We start from the raw sequence: 21,065 nt of genomic DNA, 5'->3' as shown, positions 1-21,065 counted from the left end.
CTGAAAATAGCTTAGGGTATCTACTTTCCGAAAAGGGGTCATTTGGGGAGGGGTTGTGCTGTCTTGGCATTTCATGGCCTCCGAAACTGTGATAGGTAGTCAGGAGTGAAATCAACAATTTACGCCCTTGGAAAGCCTGAAAGTGGGGATTGGTTTTCGGGGTCCTGTACTCGGCTAGACTGCAAAAAAGTCTCACACATGGGGTATCCTTGTACTCAGGAGAAGCAGCAGAATGTATTTTGGGGTGTAATTTCACATATACCCATGGCATGTGTGAGCAATATATAATTTAGTGACAACTTTGTGTAAAAAAAAAAAATATATATATAATTCCCGGAACTTGTGGCAAAATATAAAATATTCCATGGACTCACCATGCCTCTCAGCAAATAGATTGGGGTGTCTACTTTCCAAAATGGGCTCATTTAGGGGTGTTTTGTGCTATCTTGAAATATTAGGGCCTCCGAAACTGTGACAGGTAGTGCAGAGGTGAAATGCACAATTTACGCCATTAGAAAACCTGAGAGTGTTGATTAGTTTTCGGGGTCCTGTACACAGCTAGGTTCCCAAAAAGTCTCACACATGTGGTATACCTGTAGTAATCACCAGTGCCCTGATTACTAGAGGTAAAACACATACACAAATTGCCACCATCAGTGCCCACAGTGCCCGCCATCAGTGCCCCCCATCAATGCCCACAATCAGTGCCCATAGTGCTGTCAGTCAGTGCCCATCAGTGCCTGCTCATCTAGGCACTGATGAGCACTGACTGGCAGCACTATGGTGGGCACTGAGTGTGGGCACTAATGGTGCTGCTCATCAGTGCCGCCCATCAGTGCTCATCAGTGCCACCCGTCAGTGTCCATCAGTGCCATCCGCCAGTGCCCATCAGTGCCGCCTATCAGTGCCCATCAGTGCTGCCCGTCAGTGCCGCCTCTCAGTGCCCAGCAGTGCCACCTCTCAGTGCCACCTCTCAGTGCCACCTCTCAGTGCCACCTCTCAGTGCCCAGCAGTGCCACCTCTCAGTGTCCAGCAGTGCCGCCTATCAGTGCTCATCAGTGCCGCCTATCAGTGCTCATCAGGGCCGCCTATCAGTGCCGCCTATCAAAAAAAAAACCCAGAGGTGATTACATACCACCAAAAGAAAGCTCTATTTGTGTGAAAAAAATGATAAAAATTTCATATGGGTACAGTGTAGCATGACCGCGCAATTGTCAGTCAAAGTGTGAGAGCGCTGAAAGCTAAAAATTGGTCTGGATGGGAAGGGGGTTTAAGTGCACAGTAGGCAAGTAGTTAATATCGCAAAAATAAAAAGCCCAGAAATGATCAAATACCACCAAAAGAAAGCTCTGATTGTGGGAAAAAAAAAGGACGTAAATTTCGTTTGGGTACAGCATTGCATGACTGCGCAATTGTCAGTTTTAGTCACGAAGTGCCAAGTTGAAAAAAGACCTCTGGTCTTTGAGGAGCCAAATCCTCCGGGGCTTAAGTGGTTAAGTGGCTGTTTTGGCACAACAATAGGTCCATGAAAGGTGAAAGGGGATTTTGTATTCTTTAGAAGATATTTAAAGCCCACTGCACAATTGAACCTTGAGAAACTGCCTTAATTTCACCATCCAGTGTGACTTTTATACAGTACATTTACCAAAATTGCAACATTTTGGGGAAACCAGAATATCTACTGTTTTTTAATAATATGTATATATAAATAAATAAAAAATAAATAAATAAACATCAGTGGTAATTACCAGGGAATGGTCTCTTACCTGCCTGTACTTCTAATTGCCAGGAACATTAGAAGATAACAGTGTGAAATCACAAGCAGCGGGATGAAGAACACAAAGCAGCATAGCATCATAGTGTAACTTTTGTTTGCTGTTGTGGCTGTTGTATAGTCCCATGTGCATGATATCATCAAACCCTCAGGTACATAGGAACCTAAGGAAAAGTAGGAAGTATTAATTATCCAAACAACAGTATTTGTAAGAGATTTAAAAAAAATAATAAAATAAAATCTGCTGTCGGGTACCCAGAGTTTGCTCAATTATCTCTTTGAGTCTCCAAAGCCTGCTGCTAAGATGGAGGACAAAGCTGCTTTGAAGGGAAAAGTTCCAATATTTCCTGGTAGTGTTACAGCTTATCTGCTCACTACCTTCTGCCACACATTCCTATTGGCCAGTGAGGCAGCCCCATCATTAAGATGGGCTATATAGAATGCATTGTTAACACATTCCTTCCCTCTCCTAACCGAGTTGGAAAATTCCAAGGTGTAGTAATCTCCCTAAGGTAACCATAAATGGATTGATTCTTCACTAAGTGTCCTACCAGGTGTTGAGTCAAGGACTGTACTTTATTGAGTAATTATGAACCTTCCTACATTTCTTTCAAAAGTTCATTTTCAGAATGATTGATTTTCTTTGGGGCCAAATCACCGTTTGTTTTTGACTGTAGTGACAATAACATTTGAAGGAAAGGGATAGAAAATTTCTCTCTAATGAACACATTTATAACAGTGTGTGTTGTGTGTGGTTCTTGTTTGGGAAATTACATTGACATTTTCTAAATAATGCTTTTTTAAAGTGATAGGGGGAAAAAAATTCAGGGGCAATATCTTGTGAAAATACCATTGTATGTATATATCTGGTTACTGGTGAGCCAAAACTTCATTCACTACTGGCACTATTGGACATCTGAGGTGAGTTGGACAGTGTCATCTACTTTCATGGGATTCTTCCTGTCAACCCATATGACACTGAAGGACCCAGTAGTGACTTAGGGGCTGGTGGGAGGAACCACAGAGACCAGTATATAAATACTTCTTTCACAAACTATTGCTGTATTTAATATTATGAAACATGATGTTCCAATACAGTATGTTAAAAAATATTTTGCTGCAGATATTATCAGCAAGGAGTCCGATAGTATAAGGAGTCCCTATGAGGGAACAAAATATATTTTTTTCCTGAAGTCATATAAAACACACAAAATAATTGTACGGTGTAAGGTTGTACTGATAGTTCAGTTACAATCTTTTGAATACAAAAATACAACCTCCTCTGGATAACCTCTGTATTACTATTTTTCATTTTCACAATTTTCTTTACAGATCCTAGTGCCACTGGAAAAAAAATATTATATAATGCATTTTGAATATTGTAACCATTACCAAATTATCTAACTTTGCCATAAAGATTTAAAATTGTCTAATAGTAAAGAGTTTCCCATTAATAGGTCATGTTCCTTTACGTCACAATTAAAAAGAGATATTCATAAATCCTGTGACAGAATTCAAAGGCTTTGTAAGTAATACAATATCTAAAACAACGAGTCTACTTATCTTAGTAACATTACACAATATTAAATCTCCTTTTGAATTAAGTCTCTGGTTTATCCATGAACATTTAATCAGTCTGAGTGCCTCTTTAATACGGCTTGTTAAAATTATTCAACTTACTCCAGCCAAGTATTGGTGCCATGCTCCACATTAAAGAATACAGCCAGACTAGAACAATGACTTGTACTGTTCGTTTCTTGGATGACCATTGTATGGATTGTAGGGGTTTGGTGATTACCAGATACCGGTCAACAGCAATAGCCAGTAAAGTCATCATAGATGTTATTCCAAACAGAGCTCCACAGAATGCATAGATGTTACAAGCTAGGCATAAAATCAGAACACAAATGAAAATCAAAGAAGGAAAATATTATAATATTATTCCACCAGAGTTTTGTAAACAAATTAAAATAGATCACAATTCCTAGATCAGGAAACAAACTAACAAAAATTTAGGCTCCTGGCACATAAACATCACAATATAGGAAGTGTAATTTTGGTCCCCACCCTCAACAAACTCTATAATATTTAACTTTTTAAAGTTATCTATAGGTACCTAAGAATTTGGAGACAGCTATAACCTCCAAATCTTCCTGCCCAAAGCTACTCAGTTTTCTCTGTGTAATGCTATTATTTTTAGATAGTCAGCTATTCCAAAGCTAATTCTTCCCACCCCATGGACAAAAACAGGCAAGTTTATCTAAAAGAGCTTGCATGTTTTACAATAGTTGTTCATAAAAATGATCATTTGGCAGCTAAAGCTTGCATACATGGCAGACTTAAAGTCTATTGTCACCCTAAGGCTCTACCTTGAAACAGAAGTAGCCTAAAAAAAAACAATCAGTTCAAAAAATATGCTATTCTCTTTTCCAGACTAGAAATGGCAGATTAGATCTATCATTTCCCCTAGGTGGTGCTGAAAATTACTATCCTTTCCTGCACGCCATTCACAGACAAAAAGTAAATTATATTGACTTCAAACCAGGATTGTTTTCTACATGGCAACACATACTGTAGCACCAACAAAATCCTTTACACCTGAAAGCTTATTCTGAACATTTCAAACTACTTGGAATTACAATACAGTTTGCATTAGTCTCAGCTGGACTGTTTAGAGTTCAGAAGTAGGTTTAAGTTTAAGGAAGGTGCTATTACAGCTCCTGTTATGATAGTGTACAGTATAGCAGACTATGCTGAAACAGAATGCATAGTGTGCACGTAAATGCAAATCCTTCCAGATACATTTTTTAAAGAAGGATTGGATTTTAGGTTTTGATGCAACAAACATACTAAAACTAAGTGATGTAAACAATGCACATTGGTTAAATGAAAAGTAACATTGATGTCAACATACTTTATTTTCACACTTAAAGCTAATTATATTAGTAATAAAAAAATATGTTCCTCAAACAAGTTCCAAAAGCTGGAAATAAGGTAACCACAGGTGGTGAGACAACTTAAACCCACTGAGCTCCTTTTCACTGTAGCTTGTGATTTAGCTAATAAGCAGAAGCAAGGTTACCATCAGGACAGCAGAACCACTAGGGAGGCTAGTGCTAGGGTGCCCAAGGTAAAGTGAGTTTGACTCGCCCTGCTGCTCCAGTTATTCAGCAGTATAGATAAAATTATGAGCTACAGAAACAGGTTGCATCTTTATTCACCACTGCTGTGTTTCTGAGAACCACCAACCAACTACCCTATGCATTTGCACATGTATGTATTTCTCAAATAAAGGAATGTTCTAACACTTTGCACCCTTTTTTTTTATTTTAATCTAAATTGTATGTACAGTACGTGAACATAAAAATCATGGACTTTGGTTATCATATCATTTTTTTTGGCCAGTTTAAAAAATTTGAGCTTGCAGTTTGCAGTGCTGCTGTGTTTATCGTGGATCCTTTTTGCACACTGAGGGTATATATTTCTATACAGTGCCAGGAAGTTTCTGCATATTGGTGTGCTCCTCTACTCTAAAATCAGTTTTGCCCCATGGCGTGGGTGGTTTTCTGCATACCAATGCCTTATTTATTTACTCTAAAGGGGATTCTTAATTTTGGGGTATCGATTCGCTCACTGAAGATGTGCCAATATGTGTCTGCATGCCATTTATACAGACATAGGTGCAACAACCATTCTCATGCTGTATATTTGATCTCATACATGCGGTTACTAATTCTGCCATGGTAGTGCTATTCCTATTGTATTGTTTTTTTTTTCTGTGCCATTACATGGTTAAAAGAGAAGTATGGGATTTGTTTTTTTTTCAGAATCATAATTACCTAGGTGGATGCAGCTTCAGTCCGATGCTGCATCTGTCCCCCGCCGGCCCTAACACTGAGAACCGAGCAATTGAACACCACCAATCGCTCAGTTCTTACAGCTCCTTGAGCAGAGAGATGGTGTCTGTCAGTCACTGGCTCTCTGCTCTGCCTCCCCCCCAGCCTCTTCATGGCCAGGTAATTTTTTGCTAGTCAGCACTTTTCTACTTTAACTGGCAATTGCGCAGTCATGCAGCACTGTACGGAAATACATTTATATATTTTTTCACACAAATAGAGCTTTCTTTTAGTGGTATTTGACCTCCACTGCGTTTTTTATTTTTTCTTATGTAAATAAAAAAAATACTGAAGATTTAAAAAAAAACAAAACAATATTTTCTGTTTTCCATTATAAAACATATTTATTAAAATCAAATTTCTTAAAAATTGTAGGCAAAAATTTATTTTGCTACATGTCTTTGTTAAAAATAAAATCCCAAAAATTGTATATTATTGGTTTGTGTGAAATTGTTGATGTCTACAAACTATAGTATATACTGTATATTTGAAAATTGATCAATCCTCATGTATGGACAGCCTATCTTATTCCTTAAAGGCCCTTAAAATGCCAGGGCAGTACAACAAATACCCCCCAAATGGCCACTTTTTGGAAAGTAGACAGTCTGAGGTATTTAGTAAGAAGCATGGCGAGTTTTTTAAAGTAGTCATTTTCTGTCACAATTTTTAGGAATATGAAGAAATTAAACAAAATAGTTTTTTTTCACATTTTTTTACATACTGTCACCAGTGCAGTACAGCATCGTCATATGATTGCTGTGGCGGTGATCAAGGATACTGACTGATGACAGTATGTTTAAAATAAAAAAAAAGAATAAATAACTTTTTGTTACATTTTGTAACCCTGTTTTAATACTATTTTTTACATGCTTTCATCAGAGTAGTTCAGAGATTTTTTAATTTCTTTACACTTGATTACTGATGATCACTGTAACAGCATGTTTTGAACTGTCATGAATGAGTTATATTCATAACAGATGTGATTACTATTGTGTGCTGTGATTGGCCCACAGCTATCACATGGTACAGCGTGCTGTGATTGGCCCAGGTACCATGTGGTGGCTATGGGCCAATAATGGCATCACAATACTAAGCACAGCTGGTATTAATGAAATCCATTCAAAGCAGTTGTGCTTACATTGTGATCATGTGATCACATAGTGATCACGTGATACCCCGGTGGCTCAAAGTGGCCAGGTACCCGGAGCCACAATCCACTGTGGTGGACACAGTGGTTATGGGAGCGGCACATGGTGTACCCATCAGCCAGCAACATACAGGTACGTGATTGTGCCTGGCTGTGCCACCCGTCCACATTATATAATTACTGTGAGCAGGATGGCAAGTGGTTAACTGTATTTTGCATAGCCATTCTAATTTTTGATGTAGCAATTTTGCCTGTGGATTCTACCAGTCACTCTCATTCAGAAAAAAAGTTATTTTTGTAGGGTGACAATGTTCACACAATGTCCCTGATGTGATCAGTTAGGACACCAGCCATTGGATGGTTTGACAGTTTTTGGTTGAGAGCGCAACCAATGTGACAGTTAACATTTCCAGCATGCCGGAAATGTACCTGTTTTTTTAAACTGTTTCATTGATGGATTTACTTCTGCTTTAAGAAAGGTCTAAAGAAAGATGTGTTCTTGCACAGTATGCCTGTAAGGGCCCATTTAAACCTGTGCATGCATTATAGTGTGCATGCTGATGTGCCTTGTGTCAACATGCTCTAAGTTTTTCTTCTTCCAACTGCTGAAGATTAGGAGAGGATCAGAGAAATAATGCACCCACTGATTTTCACCTACAGCAGTGGGCAATGGCAGAAAAGGTTAAAAGTCATGGACCAGGAAGCGACAATTCACTCCTGGTTCTCAAAACATTGTATTGGGAAAGGACACTGGAGGCAGTCACACAGGGGGGATTTACTAAAGCTGGTGCACTCAGAATCTGGTGCAGCTGTGCATTGTAGCCAATAAGCTTCTAACTTCAGCTTGTTTAATTAAGCTTTGGCAATAAAACTTGGAAGGTGGTTTCAATATGGAGCTGCACCAAATTTTGCAGTCTCCAGTTTTAGTAAATATCCCCCACAGCCAATAAAAACAAATAAAATAGGCATTTACATATATTTTCTAAAGGGCTAATAATGTCCAATGGTTATAAGCATGGTTTATAGTCTACTTTTTTTTAAAGAAGAAGAAATGGGTTACCATCTGCTTTAATGTGACCAAAATAGGCAGATGTTTCTTAAAGAACTATAGGAGGTTAGACACATGACCACCTGGAAACATCTTGCAATTCAAAGAGAGCTATCATTTTCTTCCTAAATCAACAAAAAAATATAATTACATTGCACACATGGTGGGAGCTTTTTTTCTTTTTCTTCATAAAAAAGGAAATGATCAGATATCAGTTGAAAAGTCAGTTTCTAACATTCAATTTTCCAGTTTTGTTCCAATTTTCCAGGTTTGTTCTTTTTTTTTTTGCAAAAATGTTTTCTATTGTTAAAAGGAAGTGCTTATTGTGCAACTTCACACAGCCTGACTGTTTCAAGCTATGGCCAGATTGGTCATGTTGCTTTCTTTTTTCTGGCCGCATATGTATATGGCCAGGTACAGGGCACAAGCACATGGGCAGTTAAAGGGTGGTTTTATTCTGACATTGTTTTCTTTTATAAAATACTAAATTGAAGTCATTAGAAAGACCACTGTTACTCATTCCTGTGTTCTGTTCTGAAATGGAAACATTTAGCACCAAAAGAAGTTATAAGAATGTTCCAAATAAAGCCATAGGTATGCCACCCGCAATAAAACTTATGTACACATATCCTAATCTTACTACTTCTTTATGCTAATTTCTCTTTCAATACATTTTTATTGAAAAGTTTAAAGGAATGCAGTGTGTACCTGCAATCAGATATACAGATAAAAGTATAATATCAATGACTTGCAAGCCAGTAACAGTTGTACATCAAGTAGAGAAATTATAGCTAATTACAAAACATTTAGCATGTCAACGAGCACATTAATCATGCCATAACAGAAGAACATTGTTGATAAAAGGAAATGGAATCCGTACGCCTATACGGGAGAACTAGACGCTGGCGGATAAGATGCTTATATATTGGGTCCACTATGCATGAAACAAAGGGATGCTTAAGTAGAGATCATCCCTGTGGAAGAGCCTTAGTAAACAGGAGAAGAAGAGGAAAAAAAGCTATTTTCTTGTAAATGATATAGAACTTTGTTACATTATGTAACATTTAAAAGGGTGATGTTTTTTACGAAATGAAAATGTTAAGTAGACCATACTCATGTTTTCCCAGATGAGGACTCACATAAATAAATTAATCTGATTCTTGTAGGCATGACCAATTTATTAATGCTGAGCTCCACTCCAAAAAATAAAACAGACAATTCTTTTTTAGAAATCTCCCAATAAAAAAACTGAACAAAAATCTCAATTTTAGATTCATTTATTAATAATGTTTTCGTCATACCATAAGTCTTGTAAAGACAGAAAAAACCCAACAGTTAATTTTTAAGTTGGTATGATTGGTTATGTTCTCCATAATTAATATTAATCACTCACTGCCCTGGGGATTCAAACTCACAGCCTTTCGTTTGCAAGCCCGTTATTCTACCAGGTAAGCCACCGAGCCAGATGATTTACCTTGGCCTCTTTCTGGCTAACTAACTCCTATATGAGTTTGACAGCTCTTTTATAGGGGCTCTGACATCGCCCCATAATCCATTGCTTAGGTGCAGTGAATAAATGACTGACATCAGTCATTTATATACTGCACCTGAGCAGTGCATTATGGGATGGCTTGTGACGTCAGGTCACTATATAAGAGCTGTCAAAATCAAAAAAGCTCATTCCATGGGAAGCGTCCAGGGAAGCAGGAGCTTCTTCTATTTTTTTTTTCTATTTTTCGGGCGGACTGGCGACAGGCGGATCATTGGGGGACAGTATTTTTTTTATTTTTTAATAAAGGACTTTTCCAAAACTGGCTTTTGTCATTATTTTTTTGTACACTTTTTTGATGATTTAGTAGGGGTACCATGTACCCAATATCCATTCACATGGGGGGGGGATCTGGGGGTCCCCTTCTTAAAGGGGGCTTCCAGATTCCAATAAGCCTCCCCCACAGACCCCCACAACCATATATATAAATAACTTTGATCTCAACAAACTAAAAAGAAAAAATATGTCTCCCTGCTAGCAATGTATTATTAATTATAAAATTCCACTTATTAATGACCCACTGGCCAAGGGATTCAATCTCACAACCATCACAATTGCAAGTCTGTTATTCTACCAGCTCAACCACTGTCAAGTACAGTCAGGTTGAACACACTTTCCCTGCCTAACTAACTAATTCATAGCTCACCCTACACACAGTGGATGAGATAAAAGTTAGGGAGAGTGCACTGAGTTTAAGCAGGCTTGGTGGCATAGGTGGTAGAATACTGGGCTTGCAATGATAAGAGCTGTGAGTTCAATTCCCCCTGCCAGCCAGTGATTTATTTATTGGAATTCAGAAGTCAGAGAGTCCATGATAAGAGAGAGTCATTTGACGAACAAGCGAACAGCCAATGTTTGACTCGAACTCGAAGCTCATCCCTAATAGTAATATACAGTACAGCTCTGTACATTCACAACCTGTGGACTCACTATGCTTTTAAAGTAGCAACAGATCCACCAGGCCACCAGATGCCTTCTTTCTTCTGTGGTTATTTTGAAATGTATGATCATTTTTTTCTTGTGTCCCCAGAGGACTGTGAACATAATCTGTATGAAACAATGACCTCCTAGGGAGCTGCTGTTTATTTTAACATGCTTTCCTGCTCTTTCTACTAGTGACCTGCCCTGGAGCTTCCTCCAGACACTCCCTGACCAACTGGTAGCATCAGAAAGACACAATACCAAAGAGAACAACATTTTTTCCACATATACTGCATACACAATGCTTCAACTAAAAATCGTTTAGTTTCTCCAATTCATACAAATATATAAAGAAAAAAAAATTAATATGAAAGTAAATATCCTGTAAAATATAATACCGCATGTGCCCATAAACCATAACAAAAGTATATCAATAAACATAGTGCAATTGCAGAGAAAGTGCTCAGTGCTTCGTGTAAAACACAAATGTTTGAGTGTCCACTTTTAGTCTTATGATTAAAAAAAAAGTGCTCAATAAATGTGTCCTTTCCTCCACTGTCCATCACCATGTGAATATCCTCCTCTTTTACTCCTCACTCACAAGATGTTTTAACCCATTCAACCCTGGGTCAACTTGCGCTCATAGAAAACAACTGGGGGTTTCCACCACTCCTCCACTCCATGTCCACCAGGGTCATCCACATCTCCTTCAATATCTCAAGGCTGGTGCTTTTAACACATCTCCTTCCTATCACAGTCATGCAGGCCACGGGAAAAGCAGAAAGGAATGCCATAACATAATATTCCTCTTTTATTTTTGAAAGAACACATAGCTCATTGGCAAGGACGAAATGCATAGGGGCAGAGGGTGCTGGGAGACAGCATAGAGTAATGTAAGTGTTACTGAGTCTGCATGAGTATGTGAGAAGAAGAAGAGGAAGAGTTAAAGGGACCAGATTTGATGGTGGACCAGGGGTGGAGGAGTGATGGAAACTCCCAGTTGTTTTCTATGAGTGCAAGTTGATCCAGGGCTGAGTGGATCAAATCATCTGGTGAGTGAGAAGTGAAGGATATTCATGTGGTGACAGACAGTGGAGGAGAGGACACATTGAATGAGCACTTCATTTTTTATTTCATAACACTGAAAGTAGACACTTGAACTTTTGTGTTTTATACGAAGCATTACGCACTTTATAAAATGTGGCATTTTATCTGCAATTGCACTTTATGTAATTTTTTTTTACTTGGGGATATATTTATGGTTTGTTAAGATTTATGGGCACATATCCATTTTTTATAGGATTTTTACTTTTATAAGATTTTAGTTTTGAGTATATATTTTCATGAATTGGAGAAGCTACTGTATATGAGCTCATATTAATTTTTAGTTATAATTCTGTATATATATATATATATATATATATATGGAAAATAGTTTGATCACATTAGTGGTGATTTGGTACAAAAGCTGAGTAGAAAAGGGTTAGTGCGGCTGAAAATAATTTGTACATAAAGAAAAAAGGTTAAGGGCAGTGTCCTTACACATAGATACAAGTATGCGCCTGGAGATGTCTGTTCTTTGGCTCTGAGACCCATTTTTGAAGGTAAGTCTACAGGTTTACCTAACGTAATTAAAAATATATATTCCTATATTTAACCAGCTACATTTCTATCCATTGTTAAGAAAGCCACAAAGCTAACATACCTGTATTTGTATTTCATCTAGATGAAACTGTCTTCCGCCATCTTCATGACGTCACATTCAGAAGCAGCTTTTTGATGCAGGCAAATGGATGGAGTGCCAGTGGCAGTCCAAGAAGCTGCTAAAGAAGAAAGGAGTGACGTCAGAAGATGTCGGTAAGGAAGGCAATCACAGAATAAAAAAAGTTCATTCATAAAACATGACTGACATATGAACAATACAAAAGGTGTGCTCAGCTGCAAATATGTGAAATCAAAAAACTGCTGCAATCAAACACTCCTTGAATAGTGAGGAGTAAAAGATGTTGTAAAATGAATAAAATGCGCTGTTTTTGACTGAGATATTATCCTAAAAGTGATTAGGTACCAGAAGCAATAAACAATGTGCAATAGGCAAAATCAATCAATAGTGAATGTTCAAATGGCAAAGTGTTACTAGATAAGTTAAACTCTTGTTGCTTAGAACGGTGTAACAAGTGAATTACATCAAAAATAATTTGTTTCTGAATAAGATGACACGATCTGTTCACAAAAAATGACAAATAATAAATGGTATAAAAAGTTCATAAATAGTCCAGTGCTCCAATGTATCCAGGCTTATGGTGATCCTTAATCTCGTTAATCACATCATGTCGTTATAAAAGATAGCTCATAGTGTATTAATGTGTATAAAACTGGTTTATTAAATACAAATTGCATTTACATCAAGCACAATGATATCGAGCGATATGGGATAAAATCTTGCATGGCCGCCTGCAGTGCTGTCCACGCTAGTTGATGTCAATTTGCCAACTCCAATCCAGCGCAATTCTTCACAGATTTTATTCACAAATAAATTATTTTTAATGTAATTTACTTGTTACACCATTCTAGGCAACAAGAGTTTCACTTATCTAGTGACACTTTGCCATTTGAGTATTCACTATTGATTGATTTTGCTTATTGCACATTGTTTATTGAATCTGCTACCTAATCACTTTTAGGATAATACCTCAGTCAAAAACAGCGCATCTTATTTATTTTACAATGACTGACATATGACCAATAGTTTCATCATTAATGAATTTTACTAACAGAATGGCCAGAAGCCGAAAATGATACATATCAGCTTAATTGGTTTGTAAATTAGAACTATATTAAAAGCAGAAATATGAATATAAGCTGCATAAAAGGAGGTAATTCATGGTGATAGCTGAGGATAGGTTGTGAACAGAGTATACAGAATAACATATGGCTCTAGTAATTAGTAATTCACTAAAAACTGTAAGTGATGCATATATATGTATATTTGTCATATAAATGAAAAACTGGCTTAGTACCTATTTCTCCAAGAATCCATTGGCGGTTGAAGCTGTTCAGAAAACATATAGGTGCTTGGGTGGATGACATGAGCAAATCACTCACTGCCAAATTCATTATGAAGTAGTTTGCGGCTGTTCTTAACTTCTTGTTACTGAAAATAAAATGAGGAGAACTAAGAAAGTTACTTAATGATTTAAAACATAGAAAGCTGAGTTCAATCATATCTCAAGACACCTTTCTTTAACCCAGTATGACTTAGAAGACATGCCCCCCTGTGAGGAGAAGTGTTAGCCAAGCACTAAATTACAGCTTTTAGTACAACTTTAGGATATTAGCATTGGAATATCACTCACATATTGGCAGTTCACAAAGTCTTAGCAGTCTTAACACTATGTGATATGTTATTAAAAATGTCAGAAATGAAAGGAGGCAGTCATTTGTATGAATTGTATGAATGCCATGTTTTCTAATCCATTATGTAGAATACACCAAAAACGTCTTCCTCCGTATCCGGGTAAATGTTTAAGCTGAACTCCAAACATGTAGTAAAATGAGTTATGAGTAACTTATTGTCCACCATTGATAAATCTGAAATCACTTTTAGGATCTACGTATATTGACAAGCTTTGGGCTTTTGGGCAAATGCAGCTTACAGTACTTTTAGATGCATTCTGCTTGCATATAACATTATTTTACGATGCTTTTGAGATCACTAAAAGTTCACTGACAGGTCCTTCTGTGCAGCATTTACCTACTGTACTTCTAGAGCTGCAGCAATCTGCTTTAAAATGCTTTTGCATTTCATTTGACCTATATGAGGGCGATAAACAGTTCTGAGGTAAACAAAAGCTCACTGGGATGTATGTAACCTGTCTTGTATGAATGTTACTGAGAGGGGTTCCCTGGCTGGGAAACTTGGGAAAAAACAGGCGTTTACAGAAAGGCGATAGTGATTACTCTTTATTGGATACTTATGCATGTAACACACACCAAATGTGACTTTTGCAGTCTTTATTATTTTTGATTGGCCTGGAGTTCAGCTGTAACAGCAAACAACATGAAAATGTTTTCTCTTCTAGTAAATCACCTATGCATTGTCTATTCAATGACAATGAACATGTAGGGATCTGCTGCACTCTACTGTTAGCTGCTTATATCACAGTGTTATGTATAATTATGTATTAGCACTTTCTGTCTCTGAGTGGCTGGCTTTGGAACCCCAGAGAAAGAAGACAAGTGTCCTGTACATGGGAAAGTTGTTGGATTTTACTAAGATCAGAAGCAGAGACTAATATGCAAGTATTCCCATGGTATAATAGTTTAACTTCAGCTGCTCATAGCTTCTGGAGTGTGTATCTAACTCCCTGTGACAGACTTATCTCTGTGTTGTCTATTGTTATTATTTCATATGCGCAGTGCTAGATAGCTAGATGTGCTACTGTTTGTATTTAGTGGTCACCTTCCAGTATACTAGTAGGCAAAACTGTTTATTGCAATAGAGTTTATATGCAGCTTCTGTTATTTTAGTTAACCCTGTCCTTTCTGGTCTAGGATTCTGAAGCTAGATTTAGGAACAAAGTGGAGAAGTGCCAGCTAAGTGCAGTATTAAACACAAATTTAGTTCCTAAATGGTTCTCAATGCTCACAAGATGCATGCAGAAAGAATACTCATCAGTGGAAAAAGCACCATCACTTAACCATGTCTTGCAAGATCCACTGGTATACTCCCTGTGGCTGTAGATGGGTGAGATAAAGCCAGTACGCTACGTACACACAACAGGACTGTTAAAACACTGATCCTTCCCCTCTGTGATGTTACATCCACCCACGTGTGCATTCAAAGCTGGCCCAGGAGACCTCCTGTTGTGTGTACACAACGTCCTGGCTTCCCCTCACCCATCTACAGCCACAAGGAGGACACCAGCGAATCTTGCAAGACGGGATTGAGTGATGGTGCTTTCTCCACTGATGAGCGATCTTGCTGCATACATCTTGTAAGTGTTTTTAACCATCTAGGAATTACATTTGTGTTTAATATTGCACTTAGCTGGTGATTCCCCACTTTGTTCTTATCTCCTACACACAGAGCTGGCCACCTCTGGGACAGCTGCCGCTATGCTTGTAGTGTTATATGGACTTTGCATAGACTTTTCTTGATATCACCGGAATATTATGGACATCCATTTTAATGATATGCTGCTTTTGCAGTGCAGAGATTATCATTAACTCCTTTAGTGTGTAACTTTTTTTTTTCTTCTCTCTATAGCTAGTTTTAGCTCAGGGCTCTATATACAGCAAAAGCTAGAGTGGGTTAGGCATCTGACAGCCGCTTCTGGTTGTTAGAGGCCCAGTTACATAACAGATTAGAAACTTCTAGGGACTAAGCAGCAGAATATATTGGCAACTCTGAGTTCCAATGCCACACCACAGTTTCTGTAGGTGAGAAGCTGCATCCCAGGCTGGTTGGACAACACTTAAAGGATCTTCTCATCACCACAGATTTTGTCTTCAGGTCTCTAACACCAAGATAAATGCCACGTCCTGATCATCCTTAGAGGCTCCTGCAACTGGACTTTGATGCAACATTCATCTGGAGGTATTTCTATTAATAATGTTATATACCCTAGTATATGTGCACAATTCCACCAGGACTCTTGTTAGGCCTTTTATTGATAGTACTTGTTTGTACATTGGTATATGTACTGTATGAATCATTTCTTATATCAAGCTTGTATTATTTTCATAAAGGTGTGCATTTATATACTTATGGTTAATATTATATGCTGGTTGCAGTAGTTCCTCTGCTTCCAATTAATTTGATTAGATTACTGGTATTTTACTAGGAAGGGAATCCAATGAGGCCATGTCCTGTGTGAAGGTACTGCCAACTTTGTAATCAGACCCACTCTTCCATTTGACGAAGGTTCTGGATATCCTATTTACCTACAGGTTTGACACAATATCCTGTTTGGGGAGGACCATTTCTCATAACCCCCCAAAAGATGGCCATACAAAACATACACTAAAAGTCATAGTAGAATTTTATGAGCATATAAAAACACAAAACTACAGGCTCCTTTACAGATTTTTTATTTCTGTCATGACTGATGGGTTTTCCATAAGCTATAATAGAGGGTACATTATGAAATATAACACGGAGTCACATCCCTCTAAGAAAAGTATGTGTGTTTTGTTATATTTCTAGCTGATTTAATTCATTTTTTAAATTTAATTTCTGTGATATGTTGGCTAATTTAGCTACAGTTCATTAAGAAAATAGAAGCAAGTTGAAGAATACAAAAAAAAAAAAAGATGGGCAGGCGGACATTGCACACAAATACACCTACACACGGTTTAATTACATTAAATGAAAAATCAATTTGCACTACAATTTACATATTACAATATAATTGTCAGTAAAAGTGTACCTATTTCTTCTATTAATAAAAAAAAATTCTGTTCCTCAGCAATGATATACACCACTTGATGACATACAACCCATGATCTCCAGATAGATCCCATAGTCTCTGACAGCCAAATGTTAGTGCCAAGAGTATGTGATTTTCAGTTAGCAGTGAGGTAAGAGGATCAAAAAGCTGTTTCCTTTTAAATAGATGATTCTGTACTATACACATGTGCTTGTAATACATTAATGCATATTGATAGGATTGTTTACATTAAGCTGATCTTCTTTACATTACTGTAATGATGTTTGTAAGTACCTATAGAATGCATAGAGAACAAGAAGGTTTCCAACCACCCCAACTGAACCAATAATAAGAATGCAGCTTCCGAATGTGTGGAGTATTTGTTCAGGAACATCTGGCAGTATGATCTCCCTCTGGGATGAAAGCTCCAATGCCTGCGATATAAAGATAAAATAAAAAATGGAATTAGATATACCCGTGTAAACATTTAAAAAGACCCTTTCACTAGAATGAAATCTCATTTAAACACTTGCAGGAGTAGTTCACATTGGGTCATCACAGAGTGTCGATAGTTGCACAGACTCAATAGGCATTATGTAAGCAACTTTAGTACAGTGCAATTTAAGAGGTAGAGACCAGTTAGGTAAATTAAGAAAGTTTTATTTCAGGGACAACAGCCAGAAAATTTGTGGACACTCAATGTACACTGTGTTAACAGTTTTTAGGCTGCAATTTAAGTAGAAGATAGTAGGCAGCTTTTGTTGTGAAATAAAAACTATAGTGTATTATTTTAGAGACAATAGTCAGAAATATACATGATCAATACACAGTATGTAAGCAGTTTTTCTACCACAAATTAGGAGGGAGACACAAGGCAGGTTTTATCAAAAATTATCAAAAATTAAAAATAGAGTGCAATTTTTTTTAGAAGTTATAGCCTGTACAGGCTCAATGCACACAATCGAATGTGCTTTATTAGGCCACAGTTTCAGAGGCAAAGACAAGAAAGGTTTTAAATGTGCTGTAAGAAGCTTTATTAGGCCACAATTTCAGAAGCGGATGAGGCGTGTTTACTAAAAAAATGAAGATTACAGTTTATTCTTTCACAAACAATATTGTACAGTTGATGCACTGTATGTTAGCATATTTATTATGCCAAAAATTCTGAGGGATAGATAAGGCTTTAATCAAGAAGAAAAAATGAGACTATAAAACAAAGGTACCCCCGCGCTATCACTAATAGAATAAACAGCTAGATAGACTGCTGCATGCACCGGTCAGCATATCCGTGGCTGAAAAAAATCAAAACTAATGTAAGGGTGGTGCTGCGCTGTCTATGAAAATAAAAGTATACAGAATATAAGTGACTGTGACATATAAAGGTAAAGCCAACTGCATTAAGAAGAAAATATATATGTGAAAAAATATGTGAATACTCAGTGACTCATCTGGGGTTGATGATATCTGATGGAATCAGCGGAAGTCCACTAGATGGTACGGATATCAGCTCAAAGTATATAATATGTAAAGAGAGGGAGGCTCCACATAGCCTAATACTGTCTCTTAGTTTTTATTAAAAACGAGGATTAAAAACACTCACATACTCACTAGACATTCTATGAGAAGAAGTTCAAGTTCAGCGCCACTAGTATGGGCACTATGTTTGACATCAAAGATTTCATCTGTTGTAACACAGAGGGTGCAGTGTATGCCCTTGAATGTGTAACGCTCCTGCGTTTCTTATATGGTGTGGATTTTCAGCTGCAGAAATAGTTCCACGTCAGTAGTCATGTAAGAGATATGCTGAGATACCATTCCCAACCTCAATGACTCATCATGTGTGGAAGGTCTTATTTCAGCCAGTAAATACACACAATTAGCAAGCTGGTTCCTGGAGTGACTTTATGTATGTGGTAACACAATGATGAAGGTTGAGGGATAGGTTGAGTGGAGGTGGTAGGTGATAGACACTTGAAGGTGAGACAGTAGCAGATGGATGCAGGAAGGTTTAGCAATGTTGTATGGTAGCAGATGACAGAATAGCAGGTGGACATACAAAAGAGATCAACCCCGTGCAGAAAAGTAGCAGTAGTCTCAAGAGCTAGCAATCTAGTTATGCAGATGTAATAAACAGTCTTTACTATGCAGAGCTAGATAGTGTAAGCTTAGTATAAGTTTATAGAGAATTCCCCTGCGGGGTACTTAGCACTATTAGCGATACAGCCGAAGGGTGGTTCAGGAGAGGCGGATGATCCAGTAGCGGGATACAGGGATCAGCGCAGCGAGGTTCGTCAGCGAGGTAAGCTTGCAAGCATGGAAGCTTCAAGCAAGGATAGCATCCAGGTAAAGGTGTTTGAACGAACACATGTGAGTGAGAACCGGCGCTTTAAATAGCCATCTAGTCCGGCGCTGGGTGATGACAGCTCCAGTCTTAAAGGTGTATGTGCACCTTTCCAAAAGTAAATGGTGGGGCGCATACACTTGTGGAAAGTGTAATTTAGGGTACCAAAGGTACCGGAACATTACAATACCCCCCCCTTAAGGCCTGCTCCTGAAGGCCTCTGGAGCTGGTTTGTCTGGGTATCTCGCATGAAAATTGCGGATTAATCTAGGGGCATGTATGTCAGAGGTGTTTAGCCAGGTGTCGTCTTGAGGCCCATAGTTCTTCCATCTAACCAAGTACTGAAGTCTTCTTCTGTAGATACGAGAATCCAGAATCTCTTTTATCTCGTATTCTTCTCCACCTTCAACTTGTACAGGAGGGGGAGGTGAATTATTAGGCCTTATTCCTTGGTCCGGAACATGGGGTTTTAGTAGCGACACATGGAAAATGGGATGGATTTTTAGGTCCATTGGCAATGTAAGCTGCACTGCAGCTTTTCCAATAAGTTTCTTGATTGGGAAAGGTCCCAAGAACAGAGGTCCAAGCTTTTTGCTAGGGATCTTCAGTCTCAAGTTTTTTGTTGAGAGCCAAACGAGGCCCCGATAGTATACTGTATAGTATACTGTGGAGAAGGTCTTCTACGAAGATCATAGTACTTCTTTTGTTGACTGTGAGCGTGTGCAATGGTAGTATTTAGTAAACCCAGAGAATCCTTTATCTGGGTAAGATAGTCTGAGGCCACTGGGTTACTTGAAGGAAGGATGCGTGGAGGGAGAATAGAGGGATGGAACCCATAGTTCAAGTAGAACGGACTCTGCTTGGTTGTACTGTGAGTTGCGTTGTTGTAGGCAAATTCTGCCAGGGGGAGAAGATCCAACCAATCATCCTGTTGGTAAGAAGTGTAACAACGTAAATACTGCTCGATGCATTGGTTGACTCTTTCAGTCTGTCCGTTGGTCTGCGGATGGTAAGGAGAAGTGAGCTTCCGCTCAATCCGTAGTATGTGACATAGTTCTTGCCAGAATTTAGAAATAAATTGGGATCCACGGTCAGACAGAAGTGTTTTTGGGATACCATGTAATCTGAAGACATGTTTCATCAGGAGTTCTGCCGTTTGTTTGGACGAAGGTAGTCTGCGAATAGCAATGAAATGTGCCATCTTTGTCAGATGGTCCACTGACACCAAGATGGTATTAAATCCTTTGGAAGGAGGCAATTCTACAATGAAGTCCAATGACAAAACCTCCCATGGAGTTTGGGGTATTGGTAGACTGCATAGTAGACCGGATGGTCTCGTAGTGTCAATTTTGGACCTGGCACAGACATTGCATGAAGAGACTAATTTTTGTATAGATGTTTTCATGTCAGGCCACCAGAATTGTCGAGAAATCAAATTGAAAGTCTTTGTCATACCCATATGTCCTGCCATAGGCACATCATGCGATAATTCCAAGATCTTGGTGCGTAGGGTAGGTGGTATGTAAAGTTTGTCGTTGTAGTAGAGGAAGCCTTCTGCATCAGTATTTAGTTGTGGTGGGGGTGAATCCAAACTTATACCATGCAGAACCTCTTCCTTTAAGGAACGGACAACTCCAATAATGCGTTTGTGAGGTATTATAGGAACGGAAGGGATTTCAAAGTAGTTTTCTTCAGTTAGTCGTGATAGTGCATCCGCCTTTTTGTTCTTATCTGCAGGTGTGTAGGTCACTAGGAAGTTAAACCTTAGAAAGAATAGTGACCATCGTACCTGTCGATGCGAGAGAGTTTTGCTAGTCTGAAGATATTGGAGGTTTTTATGGTCCGTGTATATAATTATTGGTAATTGGGTGCCTTCGAGTAAATGTCGCCAATTCTCCAGAGCCAATTTTATAGCAAGCAGTTCCTTTTCACCCACGGGGTAATTTATCTCGGGACTG

At 38.2% G+C, this 21,065-nt stretch overlaps 1 protein-coding gene across 1 annotated transcript in view; it reads right to left on the bottom strand.

Moving 5' to 3' along the window:
• LOC309563930 (melanopsin-B-like) overlaps positions 1-21,065 on the bottom strand; it is a 341,036-nt gene that overhangs the window by 117,969 nt on the left and 202,002 nt on the right. Inside the window, exons 2-5 of the mRNA XM_082268561.1 lie at positions 17,061-17,200; positions 13,356-13,489; positions 3,455-3,658; positions 1,767-1,938 (exon numbers count right to left, since the gene is read on the bottom strand). Coding sequence (XP_082124687.1) covers positions 1,767-1,938; positions 3,455-3,658; positions 13,356-13,489; positions 17,061-17,200 — 650 coding nt within the window. The remainder of the gene's footprint in view (positions 1-1,766; positions 1,939-3,454; positions 3,659-13,355; positions 13,490-17,060; positions 17,201-21,065) is intronic.

This window comes from Pelophylax lessonae, assembly GCF_965119305.1.
Source record: "Pelophylax lessonae genome assembly, chromosome: 1".
NCBI lineage: Eukaryota > Metazoa > Chordata > Amphibia > Anura > Ranidae > Pelophylax > Pelophylax lessonae.
The sequence above is the reverse complement of the archived record's forward strand: the minus strand, read 5'-3'. Positions and strand labels throughout refer to the sequence as shown.